We start from the raw sequence: 23459 nt of genomic DNA, 5'->3' as shown, positions 1-23459 counted from the left end.
AGGTGAATCAGTAGAATTTCTGCTGAAAAGAGTAAAGAAGCAGAACCTTGTGCTGAAAAGAGGTGAATCAGCAGAATATCTGCTGGAAACAGCTGAAAAAGCTGAGATTTCTGCTGAAAAGGGGTGAAGAACATAAAATTTGCGTTGAAAAGAGTAAAAAAAAGTTTAACTGTTAACTGAAAAAAATGTTGCCATAAGCGGGATTTGAACCCGGGCCTCCCAGTCTGGGAACGGCTGCTCATCTCACTGAGCTAAAACACAGCTCAGCCCGGCGAGCAGAAATAAGTGACCACATTGATAATGTGTTCCATTCATTTCAATGGGCAAAAATATTGCATAAAACGCTTAATATTTTAAGAAGTATAATAGTTAAAAGTACAAAAAGATATAGCAGGAATGAGCAGAAATAGCAGAATATTGTGAAATTTGAATGGTGAAAATTGCACAAAAATTGTGGAAGTAGTTAACGGACAAAGAACGGAGCAACTTGAAGAATAAAGTATAAAGAATAAAGAGAAACAGGAACTCAATAGTGTGGATGCTTCCAGGATCCACACAATGATTCATGTGACAGCAGCACATGGGTTTATGATTTTGCTTACAGCACAGACTGTAGCTGAGTACCTTGCACACATATTTTTAACATACACACTCACATAAGATTGCTGCATTGGTTTCAGACTTATATCAGAACACAAGGTGGTAGTCCATTTCCATGATAGTGATCGCTTTAAGCACAGCGCTGTCTTCAACAAGCTGTTGACCTGATATGCTTTATTTCACACTCACCTGCTTGGATTCACCAACATGTAAATCTGCTCAACTCTGGGTGCAGGCGGGGAATACAGATACAGCCAGATATGTATTTAGGAAGGCTTCTCACGTCTGCCTTCTAAGAAGCAGCACAACAACTTGGCCACAGCCACAGCAGCTCCGACACTTCCATTCCTCAACTGGATTGATTCTCCCCAACCACTGGCAATCTGACTCATCAATATTCAGAATCAGACTGCCCTAAAATAGCTTCAGCCTCAGGATTTTAACCCTTCGAGTGGAGTGCTGTGATTATGATCGAGAATAAGTCAGACAGAGTCAATTCTTGAAGATCTCACAAAGTTTTTTGAGAGTTAAAGAACTAGAGTTACATTTGTTTTTGAGCAATGTTGATGGTAATAAAAATTACCATCAACACTGCAGGCTTAGATTGCAGTTGTACAGATATCCAGATCCATGATTTCATGGCATTAACTAAGATTCACACAGACAGAAAAATCCTGGTTTCATGACATCACGAAGATCAATGCTGAGCATGTTGCTCATGACATTAGCAAGTTAAAGTTGCAAACCTTTTATTTGTGCATGTTTGTATTAATGTGTGATTATAGTGCTTTTAATTCCATGAGTAAATCCAACCTGAGGTTTTAGCATTTGATGAGGAGACGATGACAAATGTTTGACGAGCAGCCTATCTCAGATGATCATGTGACACTTTAACATGTGCCCAAACAAACTTTTTTTGAGGTCATATTGTAATATGATAAAACATACAAAATATTGCTGGTCTCTGTCACTCTACTTCATGGAAAATAAACTGGACACTTCTTAGGAACTGCTGTAAAGCTATGGTGACAAAAAAGCCTCAGAAGGACCCAACTTTCCCGTCGGTGACATTTAAATCTAAACAGTGGACAGTAATTCCACCCACAGTGGAGGCAAAATATGAAATGAAAACCTTCTCATGAGTCGTGGTTCGTTGAGCACTGTGTGTCTGTTCTGCTCCTTAATTAGTGTGACCAAGGCCAACATCAATTTCTGTTGCAAGCTTACAGTAATTTGACTATCGGCCAAAATGGCCACCAAATTGTTTGGCGTGGTGACACTTGTGTAAGGAGCAATTACAATTTTGTGCGCAATGACCCCAATTGATTGTGTTTTTTGTAATGAGTACATTTATAATGAACAATCTGTGTCTCTGTAGATTTTAAACAAATGATTCCTGTAGAGGAGGACGTCTACAGCTTTAGATTATACTCCTCATTTGTGCGGCACGATTCTGTCTGCGATTTCTTCGTTGCTATTATACAACTTTTCTGAAACTAAGTATCTGAATGTCTTAGTGCATCTACTACAGAACTCTCAGTCGAGTCAGATCTTTGAAGTGGGACATCTCTACCTCTGGCTGAGCCTACGCCTCTTCACTCAGTACTTCAGAATACACTGGCATCTCAATACTGGATGACAATTTTTCACAGAGCAGCTACATGCATATTGTGTAGTTCAAACAGAAATGTTGTCCTTTTTTTTGGAGGGATTTATATCAAAGTCTAAGTCAGCGTTATCCACAAAAAAAGTGTGTAAGCTTTTGAATGGGATCTGTTCAAATCTCCCTAATCCTTGACACCAAAATCAAACTGCAATACTGCAATATTTGATCCTCCCACTTCAGCATAAAAGACTTCAACACACCCAGAAACTCTCTGTCCATAAAAACCATGAGATTATTTCAGCTCTTACCTGATCATTTTGACAGACTGCAATACTTTGAATTTGATTGCTTCTTTCATACGTATGATACTGATGACTAAGAGCCATCCAATAGAAGTTTTGTCACATAGCATCTCTCCTCTGTAAGCGGTACACAGACTGATACAAATCATAGGGCAGCTGTTGAAAAATGTTGGTAGTAATTCAAGGGGAAATTAAGGTTTTGTCTTTGTAATAGCTTTGATACTAGTACCCTTCAGTCAGGACTAATGATATCGATCATTTCTGACAAAATATATATTTTCCTTTCGTACAGGACATAGGTTGTCATAGTTTACAATTCTAGTAAAGATGGCAAATAAATTCTCGCACTTGATAGGTCATTTCCCAGACAGGAATCAGCATTATAGCTATGGATAAGCCTGTTTTTCTTTTTGAGAAAGTAATTTGCAATTTTTAAGAAGTTTAAAAATATCAATTGTTAGATGTTCATTTTTACAGTAGGCCTGCTTGGTGCAGTGGTGCACCACTGAGGTGTTGACAGCATTGTCTTTAATAATAACAACAATAATAATAATAATAATAATAACAATAATGATAATAATAATGATAAGAAGAAGAAGAATCATAAGAAGAAGAAGAATAGATCATATCACAGTCGAAACATTTTTAAAATTAGGGTTTTTTGGAGATCTTTGACTTAATGACATGATATTGAGCTGACAGTCCCAGCTAAGCCTAACAGCTGTCACTTTGCCACCAAAGTGGTTATAAAAACCTATGCATTCACATAACATTCAGCAGGTGGACGGACTAAATGGAGCTGAAGAAGGTGGAGAGAAAAACAGATAGCACAGGAGCCTCACAGGAGTGTTCTCTCTGTGCATCGATGCATGTAACTGGCTCTAAATGTGCTCATCATTGTTAAAACTGGTTTTTAGTACTTGTTTTGGGCAAAACCACTTACCATACTGTAGTAAAAGTACAGTACATGGGATACATACACTGTGCATGGGCTGTTGTGAACGTATCCCACTTTGGTCACTTCTATGGTGTCACACTAATTCTTTTAGTTTCTGAGCATTCACTTGTTTCATTTCTTTTTCAATTTCAGTGATAACGCAGGAAACCAGATTTCAGCACAAAGGTGAGTATGGGCATTTATAAAGGTCACTGTATGATCTAGGTGTGTGTGCCAGCCTGTGTTTTGGCTGACCGTGAATTTGTATATAGAGTTTGTGAGTGACTTGCCTCGTTATTTTTCTGCACGGCTTATCTTTGTGGCCCAGAGGCCACAGGACTTATCAGGCACACATCTTTCTATACAGGTCAGTGCCTGAACCTAGACCAACTCCCTGACAGTTAGGCTACAGCATCCATGCAAACTTTTTTGCACTCCATTCCACTGAACAAACATTAAACATAGTTTGTGTGGTGACTGTGTCAAAGCGTGGCTGCTGTGAGGCGCCACACGCCTGCCCAGCCGTGGGGTACTGTATCTTGAGCTTTCAGAGAGACTTGGAGGTCTTTCTCTCTGTGCCTCTGGCCTCACTTGCCCTTTGAAAAGATGCCATTATATTCACAGTATTCAGAATGTGTCTTTCTGAGGCCACAGTGAAAACAGTTTACACTAAAGTCACTAAAACATATCAAATAAAATGGAAACGATTTACACTGTGCAGTACTGGATCACAATATACAACCAATGCCAGCAAAATCATTAAGAAATAGTAATTGGACTGGTTCTTATATAGCGCTTTTCTACTCTGAGCACTCAAAGCACTTTATGCAACTAATTCATTCATACATTCACACTAGCACTTTTTTCTAAGCTGTTAGTGCCTCTAACATTCACATTCACATCGGAGAGCAACATGGGGTTAGTATCTTGCCCAAGGATATTTGGCACTAGGGGGAAGCCAGGAATCGAACCATCAGCCTTCCGATCAGTAGATGACCTGCTAGCAGTGCGTTGTAAAAATACACTGGAAAATATACTACTGATGTGAGATGGACTTAAATAAAAAATCAGTACTGTATGTAGAGGGGAAGCCAGTATCTGGTTAGCAAAGTGCAAAGGGAAGCTGAACAGAGTCTAGAGTCTCAGAAAGGGCAAGAAATTCTGTATGATTTGGCTTTTATCAACTTCAAAGTACAGTAGTGCCCCTCCCCACACTCTTTGCAAAGCAAACTGCACCCACTGGGTCAAAAAGGCATCACATCAACTGGAATTTAGTTTTGGGGAAAAGAAAGAGTAGTGTTGATGACGATGGCATTGGTGTAAACAAACTAACAAAAATCCTGAACCCTTTCAGGATGCTACGTGCTGAATTTCAGTTGAAGCAGAACGTTCTTCCTCACATGCAACAGCGCATCATTCGTGTTGTTTCGTGCACTTTTTCTTGTTGTTTGACTGTATTTTCCATTTTTCCATTCCTCTCCTGATCGTTGGATTTGGAGAGTGCAGGTCTCTCCCAAGACTTGTGTTCAGTGTCAGGATCACAGACAAAGCTTTCATGCCCTGTGGTGATTCTTGACAGGGAGGTTGGGTCAGTTTGATACAGGATTTGATCTTTGCTAACATTGTGAGTTTTGACTTGGAAACACAGCAGGAGCACTGGGAGCAGAGTATGGCTGCACAAGGAGACTGTCTTGAAGAGGATAACAGCCAATTATAGGCTCCGAACTCTTTGATCTATCGAATCAGAAAAAAGCTTGACTGTGTTCGAAACATCACAGAATGACAGTGGGTTAAATTCAAGCATTATTTTCATATATACAACACAGCTGCCAGTATTGGTTCAATACAATACATTGATCCTTATTTAAACCTTTATCCTTTATTTTGAGAGCGAGACAACAAAGGTAGGAGGAGGATGATACTGTGCATGCATTCAGTTAAGCTCTGATTCAAGCAGGCTACAAAAAGATTAAACTAGATTAACTGGGAAATGGCAAGGCAGAAGTTGAACCCCTTCTTTGACATTCGGTAGATATTGGGCTTAACGAAATTAGACAGTTTACAGAATCCCACTGCTGTGTTCCACAAGGAGAATTACCGTATGACCTCAGCACATATGGCACCATTTGTGCTAATGACAACTTCCTCTGCTTATTCTCTCTTTTACAATACAAATCCATATTGCAGATCGTGCAACAGCATAGATTTACATGCTGATCTATGTCTCTGTGAAACAAAGGGCTGCAGTTTGAATGATCTTTACACTGTGGCTGCTTCGATTGAGACCTAAAGAGAGATGTGCCCGACTGTATTTTTTCAGCTTTAACAGAGGCAATGAACCAAGCCCAGTTTCATCAGCAGGAGAAACCAGCATGGGAAAGAGGACAATAAAAAAGTACTCAGGACACAACAACAAACTTTTCCAATCAATGCGCTTTCTCACAGAGACAGGGTAAAATTAATTCGAGCCTGAAGTGCCATTGTAGGGTGGAGGTTCAATGAAGAGTAAGAGCTGTTGACAAATACTCTTTATCCTGAGGTCAATGAGGATGGAAAAAATAAGGGGTGAATCAGAGGAATGAGGGGCAGCAGACGAAGGATGAAATGACACAGGAAGCACAGACAAAAAGAGAAAGTCGGAAGGTAGAGGAAGAGCCATCAAGAGGGCGGTAAGAGTGCCGATGCCCTCTCTAAGCATAATGACAGCGTAGCATCGCCGGGACCTCTCTGACATTAGAGAAGCCCTCGCTTCCACTTAGCACAGACGTTTTCCTCCAAGCAAGCAGTCGACTCATCCTAATTATTCAGCCTTTCACCTGCATGCCTCACTCTTCTTGTCAGTCTCCTTCATCTGTCCATTCACAGGTCGCGCCCTGCTGTCCTTTCCTACTTCCTTTTCTCCGCTGCCCTTTCAGTACCTCCTTAGGACACAGGAAAAGTCAGAATCCACTCCACGCTCGTAGATTACTTTGGAATTTTAAAAAGGTCTTCTGTTTTTCTTTTTTTTATTCTGTGTGCATAGTAATTTGAACGAGCCAATATTTGTGCTCTGCTAATATCTAGAGCCCGCTGCCACTTTAGTTTTGTTTGTTTAAGAGAAATTATGCATTTTTAAATCTCACACAGTCGTGACCCTAACGGGTAGTGAGGCCAGATACATTTTGTTATTCTAGACACACATAACTTTTTACACCTGCTACAGTATTTAACATAATTAGGGATTTCACTAGCATTCTTCATTCAGGCAGTCGATACCTGCACACTATAGCAAGATCTTAGTGCCGCATATTAGCCAAAAACAACACTAAAGACACTGCGGGACAAGGATACACATGGCTTTGGTTTTCTGTTTGTATTATATTTGTACTTCCAGCTCATAGTTTCGGTCACTGTGTCTACCCTGTGTTGCATATCCAGTCAGACATGTCTCTTTGCCTTTGCTTCCTGTTTTACTTTGACAGTCTCATGTTAGTGTATTCTGCTTTGCTTCCTTTGTCTCGTTAGGTCTGATCTGTCCCAGCTGTTCCCCATCATCTCGTTGTCTCACCTGTGCATTTAGTCCCTGTGTTTTCCTTTGCCTTTTGTCACATCGTGCTGTTTTTCCTCTGTGCTTCTAGTAACGTTCTGGTTCTCCGTTTCCCGTTTTTTTGTTCTAGTTTGAGCCTCATGTTTCTAGTTTCTAGTTTCGTTTTCTTGTATAACAAATTTCCCACATGTGGGACTAATAAAGGTTATCTTATCTTATCTTATTTCATGTTCAAATGTTCTCCAGCAATAAAGCTACCACCTTTGCTTAATTATTCAGTCTCCCAGTCGTCCGTTTGGGTCCTACATCCTGCCTGCTGCAGCACACACCCTGATATTTGTGTGCCGCAATTTTGTCTTCCAGATTATTGCTACTGTAAATGTAGTACCGATCTGTATCAATCTCAAGAAAAGCACTTAAAAAGTACAAATTAATTGAGGGAGTGGAAGTTAAAAAAAGGAACTGACAAAGATTAGTGGACAAGATCTAAACCTACGCGGCCCTATGTGGAAAAGTAATTGCCCCATAAAACGGATACGTGATAACTGGTAACGAGTCTTTCCAATTGCAATGGAGGAATTTTGGCCACACTTCTTTGCAGAATTGCTTTAATTCAGCCACACTGGGGGGTTTCAAACGTGAGAGGCTTGTTTCTGGCCATGCTAAAGCGTATCAATAGGATTTAGGTCCAGACGGTTACTGGGCCACACCAAAACCTTCGTTTTGATGGACTTGCTGATGTGTTTTGAGTCGTTGTCCTAACCTCAGTGTGCTTGAGCTTCAGAGCATGTACTGATGGCGAAACACTCTCCGTCAGGATTTTCTGGTAAATCACAGATTTCATGTTTCCATCAATTACAGCAAGTTGTCCTGAAGGAGTAAAGCAGCCCCAGACTATCACACTATCACCACCATGTTTGACTGTTGGTATGATTTTCTTTTTTATAAAAATGCTGTGTTAGTTTTAGGGCAGATGTAAAGGGACTCAAACCTTCCAAAAAGTTTTGTCTTGTGATTCCACAAAATATTTTCCCAAAAGTCTTAAAACTCATTAAAGAGGTCTTTTGGCAGATGAGCCTTTGTGCTCTTCTTCGTCAGCAGCGGTTTCAACCTTCAAACTCTCCCATGGATGTCATTTTGTTATTGCTGAATCACAAACATTAAACGGAACTTAGATAAGTGAGGCCTGCAGTCTTTAGATAATCTGAGTTATTTTGTGACCACATGGATGAGTCATCGATAAACTCTCATTGCAACTCTTTTGCCAACGGTGGCACAACCAGGTCTCAGTTATCACTGAATTACTCTTTCAACAAGGCCCAGGTAGGTTTAGATCATTTTTCCAATAATAAATGAAATCATCATTTAAAAACAGACTTTTAGATTTACTTAGGTTAGATTTGTCAAATATCAGGATTTGTTTGACAAGCTGAAAAATTTAATTGTGAAAAAAGTGTCAAAAAACAAGAAATAAGGAAGGTGGCAAATACATTTTTTCTTTAAAACTGGGCGTCCTGCCGGGTACCATCAGATCCCCCTTTATAACAACGACTTCACTTTTTCTCCATCGACTGTCTTCGGATGTTTCAGAATTTGAACTGAATGTGTTGCTGCAGTGTCTCCACCCTCGTGGCCTTATGAGCATAAATTATAGATATTTAAAGAGTTATTATAGCCGGGATGGCAACCAGATGACTGAACGTATGCAGCAGTGAGGCATTGCTCTCCTGCAAACCACAGACAGTATTTGGAAGAAAATCCAGTAATGTCGTGTTTTCTCTGTTACCCAAGAACAAAGTCAGAACTGGTTACACTGTTTGACCGTATTATCCAGATTGCCTTTATTTTAGCATAAAAGAAAAAAATCACAAACATGTTTAGCTGTTTTTTTTATTTATTGCCACAGAGAAAACACAACAAAAAATAATAATAATAAATTGATTAGGAAATATCAATAACCTACAGTGATGGCTGTCTCACTGCATGCACAAAAATTATCCTAATTTGGAATAATTTGGATTGCCGGCCTTATTCTCTCTCTGGTTGTCCTGTCCTATTAGTCTCCATTGTTCCGCCCTCTTAGTATCTTAATGATCCAATTTTTCACCTTCATCCTTTTTATTTTCATTTTCTCTCTCTCATCTTTTCAAACTGTGCCTCTCTTCTCTGCTTGTCAGGGGAAATATAATTTCCCAAGTTGTTTTCTGTCTGGTCCCAGACTTTCATTGAGTAGTGTCTGTAAGACTCAATTAAATCAAGAGAGAGAGAAAAAAACAAAGATTAACAACACATTTTTATTTTTTTTTTTACCCACAATGCCCAGGGGGCTCAATTTATCTCGAGGAACGCTCAGCTTGAGAAAAAAAAACTGTGATTGACACCTCTAACCTTCATTGGGGTGTAATCTCCATCTTTAGCACTCGGAGATCTAATTAATTAGGGGGAATCTCATTTCCTCACTAATGCAACTGGACAGAGGCATGATAGAGGAGTGGAAGGCAGGAAGAGGAGGAGGAAGGACTGAGATGAAGTCGGAAAGTAAGAGCGCTGTATTTCATCAATGCCCGTGAACGGTGTTCACCTTGTTCATTTCAGGCAAGAACAAGAGAGAGTGAGGTGGTTGGGTTCACACCAACTACACTGTATTGATTACAGCTGCCAGAAGTCTGGCTACTGGCCATGGGAGACACTGCAGTAACATTCTTTATAATGGGATCTCTTGGTAATGTACTCATGTGTTTCACTTTCTTCTCTAGGCTTCGTTTCTCAGTTAAAAGCCATCACGTATGCGTGAGCAAGTGTGACTGTAATTGGTTTTGACTTCTTGCTGCGTCACAGGCAAAACTGACCTTCTTTAAATCAGCGGTCCCCAACCTTTTTTGCGCCACAGGCCGGTTTATGCCCGACAATATTTTCACGGACCAGCCTTTAAGGTGTCGCGGATAAATACAACAAAATAAAACTAGTACCGGTACCGAAAAAAGAGAAGATTTATTCATAACACAAGTGAAAAGACCCAGGAAAACCGAGTTAACGATAAAAACGATAACAAAATAACGCTGAAAACCGATACAAACCCTGAAAACCATACATTTCACACCTGAGCCTCAACTCTCGCGGCCCAGTACCAAACGACTCACGGACCGGTACCAGTCCAAGGCCCGGGGGTTGGGGACCGCTGCTTTAAACCATTTCAATCCAAATGTAGGGACTAAAACCCGGTGTAAAACTATATTATAGTAAAAACAGGTGAGTAAATAAATACATAAAGGGACATTTAAAAAGTAACAAGGGGACGTGGTTACAGTGAGCCTGAACACTATCAGTTTATCTAAATGGTAAATGGCCTGTATTTATATAGCGCTTTTCTAGTCCCTAAGGACCCCAAAGCGCTTTACATATCCAGTCATTCACCCATTCACACACACATTCACACACTGGTGATGGCAAGCTACATTGTAGCCACAGCCACCCTGGGGCGCACTGACAGAGGCGAGGCTGCCGGACACTGGCGCCACCGGGTCCTCTGACCACCACCAGCAGGCAACGGGTGAAGTGTCTTCCCCAAGGACACAACGACCTTGGGCAATATTATATCTAATATAAATGGATGCATGAACACATCCAAAGGTAAACTGCACCTTACACAGTACATACCAGGAACTAAAACTGAAGTTAGGGGAGCAGACGCTGCAGCCATGTGCCAGATATTAAGCTTCCCCTCCAATCCAAACGGTGTCCTGCTTATTGTTATATGACCTTTACTGTGAAGAATGATGTGTTTGCTGAGATCGTTTCCTCATCCGTTTGTTGATGGGTGAAGATGTCTCTGCGCTCCCCTCAAAGTTGTACAACTCACAGACGTGACTCTCCAAAAGTTGAATCTGTTCATCTGGACGTAGCGTTTTGTGGGAGAAACGTTTCGTCACTCATCCAAGTGACTTCTTCAGTCTCAGCTGACTGCAGGTTTCCCCAAACCTTATAAACAGTACATTTGCATAATGACTGAAACCAGCCCACTGAAGGAACAATGGGCTGTGAGGTCAGTTCCTTAATCATAATTATGCAAATTCCCATGACATTGATCAACAATCACTGACCAAAACCCACTGATCAAAGAACACTGATCAATGGCCATGAGTCCCATTTACAGAGAGTTGGGGAATGGCTGCAATCACAGCATTGTAAGATGGTGACAGATGTACCCTTAGGCCCCCTCCTCAATTCAGAGATGGTCTTTCCCTTTTCACGTAAATAGCATCCTTGACTCCGCGCTCAAACCAGCGTTCCTCCCTGTCCAGGATGTGTACATCCTCATCCTTGAAAGAGTGTCCACTGGCCTGTAGGTGTAAATAAACTGCAGAGTCCTGGCCTGACGAGGTAGCTCTGCTGTGTTGTGCCATCCGCTTCGCTAGAGGTTGTTTGGTTTCCCCGATGTAACCAAACAACCTGTGTCTGGTTGTTTGGACCTGTGGTCCAAACAACCAGACGTGACATTAACAAACAAATTAGGCTACGTTCACACTGCAGGCGAAAGCGCATCAAATCCGTTTTTTTGACCCTATGCGACCCATATCCGATCATGGTATGACAGTGTGAACGGCACAAATCCGATATTTTCAAATCCGATCTGGGTCACTTTCGTATGTGGTACTGAATCCGATACGTATCCGATGTTTTAGAAAGCGACTGCTGTTTGAACGGTCATGTTGCTTTAAATCCGTCTTTTACATCACTGACACAAGACAAACGCCAGTTATCAGCGCCCGAGAAGACATCGTGAACGCTTCCTGGCCATCCTGTGTAGATGTCAGTGAAACTGTTGGAAAGACAACGTGAACATTTTATTTGTACTGTATAATCTGCAGATTCTGACAGAAATCTGCAGCTATCCTTTGAAGCACCGCTCCTCTAAAACAGCAATAAGGATCATTATTAGGTTATTTGCATTATTATGTAAATAACAAAATAACTTAAAAAAAAAAATTGGGAAACGTCAAGTCCGAAGTCTTTATATTAAGGGCCATCAGTCAAACAATATTGTTTGCTCTGGGTCTAAACAGAGCGCGTTAAGTGTGACATCTTCTTTTTCTTTCATGCGGGCCGCTTTGAGCGTTCACACTAGAGCGCGTTTGCTGTCGCATTTTATTTGTAGTGTGAACAAGCAGACAAAAAAATTGGATTTGATCAAAAAATCGGAATTGAGCATGAAGACCTGCAGTGTGAACGTAGCCTAAGAAATCTGCTGTGTACTGCCATTTTGCTTCCAGATTATTAATGTAGTCCCAATCTCAATTCATTTCAGATATTGAAGGAGACCAAGGCATCTATACAGACACACTAACACAACTTTACCTTGATTACATTAGGAGCATTAATCAGTCTCAAAGATCAGCATATTAATCACTAACAAAACTATCAGGGAGTAAAAAGCTGCCACCCCCTTATCTCAGACACCTTCAACTTTTCTAAATTCATCGAAATTTGCTTCAGAAGGTATTCAACAGGGATTTAACGAGGAAATACAAGACCTCTGAATATATGTCATGTTACCTGTGGTCCAGACTGGCTGTAGTTCATTCAGGTCTTTATACTGAGGCCAGTTTTATAAGAACTCTAAATTACTTCCACAAAACTCTCAAAGTTTGTGGTTAGAGACAGCCCTGAAAAACATTTCAGTAAGCAGTGAATACAAAGTGCCTTGTATTCATTGTTGCTGCTATGAATAAAATCACTCTGCCGCTTCTAAATTTGTTCTCCATTCTGCCACTCATGATCACGTTAGCTCTCCTCCATTCTCATTTCTCCATTAAGTTGCATCTCCTAGCGCATACTGAGCCAGAACTTCCTGATGGCGTGTCTTTCATGCCAGCTGAAAAGAGCTGAACCTGTTGACGTGGAGAGCTTGGATTTCCGCGCCCTCTGAGAACCTACACATGAGTCCATACCGTCCTGCATCTGTCTTTGTCCGGCTCATCTACTCATACCTTACCAATCTGCAGATCGTAATAGGAGAATGAAAGGGAGTTTATAAACTGAAGTGTACATCAAATCTGCTGTAATGAAATCTTATCAATGTGTTCCCTGTGCTGTATTATTTGCATATAAATGACATAATATAATAACTCTCTCCGGCCCCTACCTGGGAGGAGTAAATATTTCTCTGTCTGCTTTGTCTCGTTGCTGTGACACGAGGAAACGAGATGCTAATTGAAGAGAGGCAACCATCTTTATGTGACGACTGACATTCAATTATGTTCGGGAGATCAGATTAGGTGGTGGCCCCAGAAATGTTTGAAAACAACATTTTGCAGAGCGGCAACTCTGAAGGCGGCCAAGGATGTAATTTGAATGGCTGTTTGAGGCCTGCGCTGAATGGTGCTGCTCTGAATGGAATCACTATGCTATGACCTGCGAGTAATTGGATGTCCACAGTGAAGTGTTGACAGAGAAGGGGAGGCAAGGCTGATGGGAAAAAAAAACGGAGATAGACAGTAAGGCGGCGAGACAAAGAGAGAAAATAACACAAAATGAAAATAACCAAGAAAACAATGTGATGAACATGACAGCATAGGGGGAAGGCAGCGACGGGGTGGGGGCAGTGCAGGGGATCACAACAGTGACGATGGAGAAAACGAATGCAGTTTGCCCTTAAAGTGGAACCTGCCAGAGTTTCAGGTTTCATTCATCCCAACACAGCGGCATGTAGCCACTCCAGCCACAGAGCCAAATAAGCCATTAGACGGGATTCGCTTTCTTATCAGCCGAATGCTGTCAGGAAGCGTGTTGCCAAGGTCGCGCTAAACAAACACCGGGTCGCTTTACTTACAGCCACCATTGCTTTCTGCACTGATCAGGGATAAGTGTGTGCATCCATTTACCTGTCACTCTAGATCTGCACTAGTTAAGCATAACAGAGTGAATAATGACATGTAAACACATTTACAGCACAGGTCCTAATCTCAGTGCTTACAATGCCCAGCACACAAGCAAAGAGGGTTTGTTGACAGACGATGCGTGCGCCTCAACGAAGATTATAAACTGTCACGTCAACAGAGACTAGGGATGGGTATCGAAACCCGGTTCTTGTTGAGAACCGGTTCCCACTGTTTCAATTCCTTGGAATTGTTTGCCATTTTTGCAAACGATTCCTTATCGATTCAGTCGCCCCAGAAAAAACGTCACCACGTTGCGGAGCGTCATTTACCTGGCAGGGCGCCTAAGCAGCTCAAACGCTCAAAAGTTTTGTCATACTTTACGAGAACGGATGACAACGGGGCAGCTTGCAATACTTGCAAAGCAGATATTTCATTTAAAGGAGGAAACACTACGAATATGCAAAAGCATTTGCTCACAAAACACGCGATGACCGTAAATGAATGTCGTGTTTTTAATTCCGCTCCGGACTCGTGAATCTCAACCCAGCAGCAGCGGTAACGTTTGCACGTCCTCTCCCGTTAATGCGGCAGGTAAATAATCAACTAACAGTGCATATTATGTTAGCGCGATCTGCCTTATTACAAAACCTGCCATTACTGTGCATTTAGGTGACCGTGATGAGAGAGACAGAGTCTGGCTGGCAGTTCTCGCTGCAGTCTACCGGTAGCGTCTCCTTTCAGGCCAGGATAGACGAATGTCACCGAGCAGTGACTAAGTTTGTGGTCAAAGGCTTGCACCCATTTGCCACAGCAGATGCCCCCGATTTTCGGTAAGTGAATGTGTTTAATTGTAGGCAGGGACATTACTGGATATTCTTGTGTAATTGCTACAGAATAATTTATGTTATACTTTGGGTTTTTTTTCCAACAATATCTTTATTATTTTTACATTTTAGTGACTTACAAACAGTCCAACACTCTAAATACTACATGAACATACACTCCTCTAAGACAGCAAAAAGAAAACAAAAAAGTCGTCAGATTCATCGCTCCATTAAAGGCCTAAATTTGTCATTATCCTAAATCAAATGTCATTGTCCTCAGTCCTCGTCCTCCTCAGTTAATACAAATCCTTCTACAAAGTTCACAAATGGTCTCCATACCTTCTCAAAAACATCCAATTTCCTTTTCAGTATACATGTTATCCGCTCCAATGGCAAAGCCACCATCATTTGTTTTATCCACTGTGTGATACTCGGTTCCCTTGTTTTTTTCCATTTTAGTGCAATTAATCTTTTTGCTTGTAACAAACCCATATCAATAAACATTCTGTCACTTTTTGTGTACCTCATGTTTTCTGGGTACAATCCCAAAATAAGGAAGCCAGGATCCAAAACAACCTCTTTGGATAATATTTGTTTCATAGTTTGTGTTACTGCAACCCAGAAGGATCCTATCTTCCTGCAATCCCAAATTCAATGCCAAAAATGACCTTTATCTTCATTACATTTATTACAAGTGTCTGGAATATTAGAGTTGTACTTATTTAATTTTTCCGGAGTAATATATATTCGCATTAACCATTTGTATTGCAACAACCTTAGTCTAGAATTAATTGTTTGTTTATGAGCTTTTGTGCAAACCAATTCCCATTGTTCCAAAGATATGTCCTTTTTAAAATCATTTTTCCAGGCTTTCAACCTTCCTAACGAATTTTCAGATGTTTTGGACCAAATTAATTTATATATTTCTGATATTGCCCCTTTTTTTGAACTGCTTTTGCTAATTGTGTCTTCCAATTCTGATTTTGGTGGTTTGGTGCAGGTATTATTTTGTTTTGCTCGAATGTAACTTCTAATTTGAAGATATTTGAAAAATTGCTTTCTATCTATATTATATTTATGTCTAAGCATATCAAAGGACATCATATCTTGAGAATCTGTTGCATACAAATCTTGGATTTTTTGGAGTCCTTTAATCGACCATTGTCTAAAAACTTTATCCTCTCTTCCTGGTCTGAAATCCTGGTTTCCCCACATCGGTGTAAACTGTGACAATACTACAGGTTCCTTCATATATCTTTTTACATCATACAACACTTTGACCATGTTCTTTACCACTGGATTTTTTGCTAGTTTATTGCTGTGTCTGAGAAAAAATATAAAGGTGAAGGTGGATGTAAATTAATACTTTCCATCTCTGACCATTGCGGGGCATTATTTAAGTCAAAATAGTATCTTATAGACCTGATTTGACATGCCCAGTAATACCACTCAATATTTGGACACATGACACCACCCTCGTTGTATGGTAGATGCAGCAATGATAATCTTACCCTCGGTCTCCCATTTTTCCATAAGAAACCGAGAACAAGCTTTTTGATCCTGCTAAACCAATCAGCAGGAGGCGGCAGGGGGATGTTCTGATACACATAAAGCACCTTTGGCAGTATACTCATTTTGTATATGTTAATCCGACCAATTAAAGAAACTGGTAGAGATATGCATCTGTCCACTATCTCTGTTATTTCTTTAGAAAGTCTTTCATAGTTATTTTCCACGATCTCACTTAATTTGGACGAAATCATAAATACATAAAGTCCTTTACTGTCTTAAAATGAGATGTTACTATGGCTGGGTTTTTCCTTTCTTCTTCATTTAGTAATAAAACGGATGATTTAGATTTGTTAATGACATACCCTGATATTTGACCAAACTCCCCATGTTATACTTTGTTATTACTACAGAAGAATATTTATTTTATCATTTTACATTTACAATTTTTTTTCCTGGGGACCCTGTGACACTCCATTGAAGAGCCGTAGGCTGTGGATCTCTTAAGATCTCACGTTGGGTTTGTAAGGCCATGTTACTCCTAAATTTCTATCTTGTTCAAAGTTCTAAGCTTATCGACCTTAGTGTTCTCCTTTTTTAAAAAAAGAATCGATAAGAGAATCGATAAAGAATCGAATCGTTAAACAGAATCGAAAATGGAATCGGAATCGTGAAAATCTTACCAATACCCATCCCTAACAGAGACCACATTTAACGTAGGCCAGGGGTGGAGAACTCCAGGCCTCAAGGTTTCCTGCAGGTGTTAGATCTCACCCTGGGTCAAGTTCGGGTCTCTGGAGAACTTCAAGTCATGTTGAGGAGGTCATTTAGCCATTTAAATCAGCTGTGATGGATCAAGGACACATCTAAAACCTGCCGGCCCTCGAGGCCTGGAGATCCCCACCCTGACGTAGACGGTACAAGAGGTTGTAGACTCAATGCTAATCAAATTTCTTTTCATTTTCAGAGCAGTCGAAAAGGTTTTCAAAAGTACTTTTAAAATTGAAATTTACCTTAAAAAACTGCTAATTCTTAAGATGTGCCTTAATTTGGCTGATTCACCAAACACTCATAACACATCTCTCTAGAAAACTTTAGCAACCGTCATGTCAAGAAGCAAAGTTTCAATTATATCAATGCAAACATCACAATTCAGTGGCAAATACACACACACACAACCAGACATCCTCTTCCCTCCATGTAATTCACCTGTGTAAGACATGAGAGGGGCGAAGGGGTCGGTCAACTCTATCGATTGGCTATCCTGAGCAGTGACAGCTCCCAGATTGGCCGGAGAGCATTAGGGAGTCAGAAAGTCATGCTGCCATTAGCAGTCTGTCCTCTCCGGTTACAACCAGCCAGCACACGGACACTCCATGGACTAAAAGAGATTAGAATGACTGGTGTGGGTGTAAATGTGATCATTCTGTAACTGTCCTGTAACAAATATATTCAAGCCAATGACACTGGGAACCCTTCTCAGTTTTCTTATTTCATTACTTCTGAGAACGTCTCTTCCCGGTGTCTGTAAGAAGGCACACCTAGAATAGAAAACCGTATACACACATCTCTTAGACTTAGACCAGGGTAACTCAAAACAATAATTTAAATAAGACTCCAGGCCTCGAGGGTCGGTGTCCTGCAGGTTTTAGATCTCACCCTGGGTCAACAACACACCTGAATCAAATGATTAGTTCATTACCAGGCCTCTGGAGAACTTCAAGACATGTTGAGGAGGTATTTTAGCCATTAAATCAGCTGTGTTGGATCAAGGACAACTCTAAAACCTGCAGGACACCGGCCCTCGAGGCCTGGAGTTCGACACCTGTGCCTTAGACTGTTCAAATGCTATTCAGCGTAACTCAAAACAATAATATAAATAAGACTAAACCAGAAATGCATCGATTAGTTGGTCGCCACAAAAATGACGGATGAGCAGCTGATCAGCCTCAGAGAAATATCTCTCCAAAATTGTAACAAATACCAAATCCAACATGATTACAAACAGCTTATCTAGCATAACACATGAGCTAAAGTGAAATATACTGTCCATCCATTCTCTTCTGCTTGTCTTTGTCAAGGTCGTGGGGGGCTGGAGCCTATCCCAGCTACCACAGGGTGAGAGGCGGGGTACACCCTGGACAGGTTCCCAGTTTGACACAGGGCTAACACACAGAGACAGACAACCATTCGCACTCACATTCACACTTATGGGTAATTTAGATTCATCAGTTAACCTGATGCCATGAACTGCATGTCTTTGGACTGTGGGAGGAAGCCCGAGTACCCAGAGAGAACGCATGCAAACATGGGTGGTACATGGGTACCATTAGGGAGGTCTCAGAATCTCGTCTCGTCTTTCACAGATGATGTGGTTCTGCTGGCTTCATCAGGCCATGGTCTCCATCTCACACTGGAGTCTGAGCATGAAGCGGAGGGAATGAAAATCAGCACCTCCAAGGCCATGGTCCTCAACCGAAAAAGGGTGGAGTGCCCAGTCAGGATCAGGGATGAGTTGCTGCCCCCAAGTGGAGGAGTATCTCAGGGGCTTGTTGACTGAGGGGAGAGGGGAGTGTGACATCGACAGACGGCTTCGTGCTGCAGCTGTACTGATGTGGATGCTGTACTGGTGAAACGGGCTGAGCGTAAAAGCGAAGCTCTCAATTTAATGGCCAACCTATGTCCTTACCCTCATCTGTGGTCACGAGCTCTGGGTAGTGACCGAAAGGAGAACATCCGTTAGATGTTCTGGGAACCTGTCACTGGGGGGGAGGCCCCAGGGCAGACCCAGGACATGCTGGAGAGATTATAACTCTGGGCTCTCCTGGGAGAGGGAAATCTGGGCTTCTCTGCCTTGGCCGCTGCCCTGAGCCTTACGCTAAAGATGCCCCAGATTGATGGATGGAAATATATTGAAAATCATTTTCGTCATGATTTTATTTATTTAAAAAGCTTTGTCCAGTAACTAGAAGCATTTTATATTCAAGTTTATCTTTTAAGTATAATATATGCTGTGACTTACAGCTCTAAGACAGAAAATTGGTAGGTCAGACTCTATATCCAGTCCTTTACAGCAAAAAGAACCAAAGCAGTACATGATTAAAATTCAGATGTGATTTTGAAGACAAAGGGAGATTTCAGTGCACCCCTGCCTGCCGTCCTCCACCTTTGCAGTTTTCTTTGCTTTTTTCTGATTTAAATTTCTGCTCCTTCAGTTCACAAGCCTTTAAAAGTAATGTGCTGCAGTACGGCTGTGACAACGGGAGGCAGTGCATGAAAGCACAGCTGACTGATGAAACTATGGTTAGACTGATAAATGAGATAGTGAGATTATTTTTTGTGCAGGATGAAGGATCAGCAGGAAGATGTGCGCAGCATGAAGCGCCAGTATCTCACAAGGTGTTTTGTTTTCTCTGAACAGATAATTTATTAATTTAAGCTTATCTGAGCTATTCTTACACTCATAGATGTGCATGCTTAATCACACAGAGGAAGAAAACACATCAACAGTCTCGTACACATGCTCGCCTTCATGGAGACTAAGGAAGGTGGAACCCTATATTGATTAGCATCCAGTGACGTGCAGTGTCGATGTGTACCGTACAGATAGTGCTTGAATCTGGTAGCTGCACTCTGCACGGCCCTGCTTCAGAGGACAGCAGGTAAAGAGGGACATTTTTGCAATGCAGACTCATTAACAGTGATTTCCATGTAAATCCAGTGAAATATACAAAAACTCGTTGATCTTTTCAAACTTAAGAAAATGGCCTCATTCCTGCAGCATTACCAGCCGTCAGAAATTACAGCCTGCCATTGATCCAACAACCTCGCGTGTCAGAATAATATTAGACGGCAAGGGGAGACATGTCTACAATAAAGTGAGGAGAAAAACAGAGAGTGCTGGAATAAATGTGCATATCAAGACAGGATTTTACGCCTCAGAGAAAGCACTAGAGGGAAAATCAAACTGATTTCAATGTGACAAAATTGATTTTCCAATTTTCTCTGGATTGCTTTCTGCTTCCCTGGGGCAGGTGAGGTGTCTATCCAAATACACTTATAGCGCCACCTGAATTATGTTTGAGGAATTCGAGGAACATAGGGAAATTTTTGTTTCTTCTATCCATTTGGTGTTTTGCCTTTGTTGCAAAGCAAAATATTGCAGACATACAAACGACATACTGTATTTAAAAACTATATTGGCAGATAGAACTGAACAGCATCATGCTGGAGTCAGAGTCATGACAACGTGCTAAAGTGGCTGGGTCTAAATTTTGTCAAACCTCGATGTGGACAGTTCTAAGGTATCCCTTCTGCTCTTCCATCTGCCCTCTTTCTGGCTGCTTTTCTTTTCTTTGTATCCACAAAAGTTTACATGTCTGCTAAAACCCTGAGAACACTTATGAAAAGCCCAATCATATATGTTGCTTTAGGCTTTTCATGTGACTATTAATACCACAAAGAGCTCCTACATATATGGATTTGTCATGATTTGTTTATTATGGAAATAAACTTGTTTCACTTCTTTTTCTTTGAGCCCATTTAATCGTTTTCAAGGACTCTGATGATCCTTCAGGATAAAACTGACTCATTGCTTCAAACATAAAAACACTCGAATGCTATGCTCTCTTTTACACAACGTCTTCTTAGAGTCCCTTCTTCCAAGTCCAAGTTCTTTAACATGTGTTGATCAAAATAAGTGCAAATCAAACACATGCATGTGCATTACATAATCTCTCTGCACATGGACAAATGCAGTGTCAGTGACCACCAAGGTGTTAAACCTTAAAGCTGAAATAATTGTATTTCCAACTGGATTTCAGCTTTACATATGGACACGAGTTAGTTTGAGTTTCGTTACTGGTTATTTTAAAGTACATGCTATGAATTTCAGGAGTTTAAAAATGAAGAGAAAAGGTGGAAAATTCTGCCTTCTTCAAAGGCATTCAGCTGCTTTTTTGAACATTAGCCTGTTAGTGGTGTAATAAATCTTGGCTGTAGACATTAGAGAAGTAGTGCTATTGTTACTGTTTTTTCTACACTCTACTGGAGCATTATCTTTTGAAATATCCTGGAAGTCTCACTTTCATCCTCCTATTACACCAGGAAAAACCACCAGCTGTGTATCTCTTGGATGATTTCTTATTCACCTCACAAAAGCAGCAATGCTGCACACTGCATCGATTACATCTCATTTCATCCTACTTTTAATTAATTAGGCTTCTATTAAACAGTTTACTGTAGCTCAGGGATTGGCTCATCAGGGCAGTTAGTCAGCACGGTTCCAACAGTTCCGGATGGGAGGTTTTTAGCTTTCGGGATGTTGGACACCACCAGAGTCGACGGATGAGTGTGTATCACCTCAATTAAACTATTCGCTAAGTGTCTGACAACAGCTAATATTCCTCTTCCACCAGCGGAGCCAATCGATGTTCTGGCATTCGTCACCCTGCTGGAAAAGCAATCATCCCGTTGTCTCGCTCTGGTTTTACGGGGAAATGGAAAGGCGCTCGTCTAGCTACTGCGCCTGCTAGCTGGAACGCACCGGTGCTCCCTCACACAAAGGCACACACAGACACTGAAGCGGCTTACACGACACACATACACAGACGCCGACTCTACGCGGTTTCTTGAGTCTGCCGGCAGCACCAGCGACATGTTAGGAATGAATGGATGCTTCATTTCATAAACTCCAGTGAAACGTTTAAGCCTCGTGCAGAGGACCACACCACAAACACAGAAACAGATTTGCCAAGTTAACCCACCTCTCTGTCAAGTAACGTGGGAGCTATAACTGTGACAATGTCTCCTCTTTCTGCATCAATGTAGAACATGTTCGGTGAAGGTTTGTCTGGAGACTGTTTGACGATGTTGTAGCGCAGAACAGCGTTGTCTGTGTTCGGGTCGTCGGCGTCAAACGCTGTCATTGTCATCACTGTGGTTCCTGAGGAAGAGATTAAAGGGCCAGGCTGAGTCAGAACTGAACATTTGTCTTTACTCACTAAGAAATGACCAAATAAGAACAGCAAGAGAAACACATTTGATTAAAATACCCTGAAATCAGTCTCAGGTAAACATTTGGCACTATGTTAAACTACAGGAGTCACAGGAAGTCTACTAAATTTTTATTTAGTATTTACAATTCTTCTTTTTCCAACTGTGAAATGTATTTGTCATGTAGGCAAGTTCTTATTTTGGCTGGTTAAAGCCTATAAAGCAAAGCCCACCAGAGCACCAAGCATGCAGGATCCAGAAACCTGCAAGAAACACTGATGGAAGGTTAACAGACACTAAACTAAGGAATGAACGGACTTTACCCTCACACGGGGAACAGACAGAGCTGGGAGGAAACGAAACACTATCAGTGTAATTACATGGGAGGAACTAAAAGTGAATACAAATCACAGAAGACAATTAAATAGCAAGGTAAAAAAAATGAGCAGTAACTATACAGGAAAAAGGGGGAAAGTAAACTTAAAAAGACAAAAAGAAAACATGGAGGAAACGAATAAACTCTGACATAAAAATTAACGAAATAAATACATGAAAAAAAAAAAGAAAAGATTTAAATAAGCAGAATTTTAAGATCCAAAAACTGAAAACTCTAAGACCATGACAGTATTCTGGGATGTTGTTGTGCTAGTAAAACTGAATGTAACTCACCTAATCTACAATTAACATAACATCACCTGCATGATGTCTGTTATCAGCTGAATTCGATATTTTATATCGTTAGGAATCCCAAAATTATATTAATCGTTGGAGTAGATGGTTGAAAAGCAATATTTCAAGCTGCTCCTGCTGTGACAGCTGCTTAAAAAGTTACCCTTTGCTATTAATGTGTTTTTTTCCTCGTGTCAGCTCTAACAGCAGGGTGTACTTTATTTGGTAATGGGAAGAAAAATGGAAATCCTGCCCTCCACAGCTGAGCTAAGATAGGAGGCAATCCTTGACACACCCTCAGCCCTCAATCTCTGTCTCCTTTCGGTGATGAGATACACTCGCACCAATTCAGCAGGACACGCACTCCATCCACACATGTGCACGAGCAACAGCATAGATTTATGCATCCATGCATGCACACATACACACAAACTCAATCAAATATAGAGCATACACGGTTGTGTGTCTGAATGGTGTTTTCCATTTCTCCAGTGCAGGCAGACGTGTCTATTAACTCCACTCAATCCATTCCGCTGTGTTGTTGTTGTCGTTGGTTTGAATTCAATACCACCTTTTTGTTTCTTTTTATTTTTTCTAAAAGTGATGTGAAAGTA

At 41.0% G+C, this 23459-nt stretch overlaps 1 protein-coding gene across 3 annotated transcripts in view; it reads right to left on the bottom strand.

Annotated features, from left to right (window-relative positions):
* The window catches only part of cdh13 (cadherin 13, H-cadherin (heart)), a 384225-nt gene that overhangs the window by 102597 nt on the left and 258169 nt on the right, over positions 1 to 23459 (bottom strand). For all 3 annotated transcript variants that reach the window (XM_039614251.1, XM_039614252.1, XM_039614253.1), the window contains one exon: positions 21948 to 22126. In XM_039614251.1, the coding sequence (XP_039470185.1) occupies positions 21948 to 22126 (179 nt within the window). The remainder of the gene's footprint in view (positions 1 to 21947; positions 22127 to 23459) is intronic.

Source organism: Oreochromis aureus, linkage group 7, assembly GCF_013358895.1.
Source record: "Oreochromis aureus strain Israel breed Guangdong linkage group 7, ZZ_aureus, whole genome shotgun sequence".
Lineage (NCBI taxonomy): Eukaryota > Metazoa > Chordata > Actinopteri > Cichliformes > Cichlidae > Oreochromis > Oreochromis aureus.
Note: the sequence above shows the minus strand (reverse complement) of the source record. Positions and strands in the feature narration are given on the sequence as shown.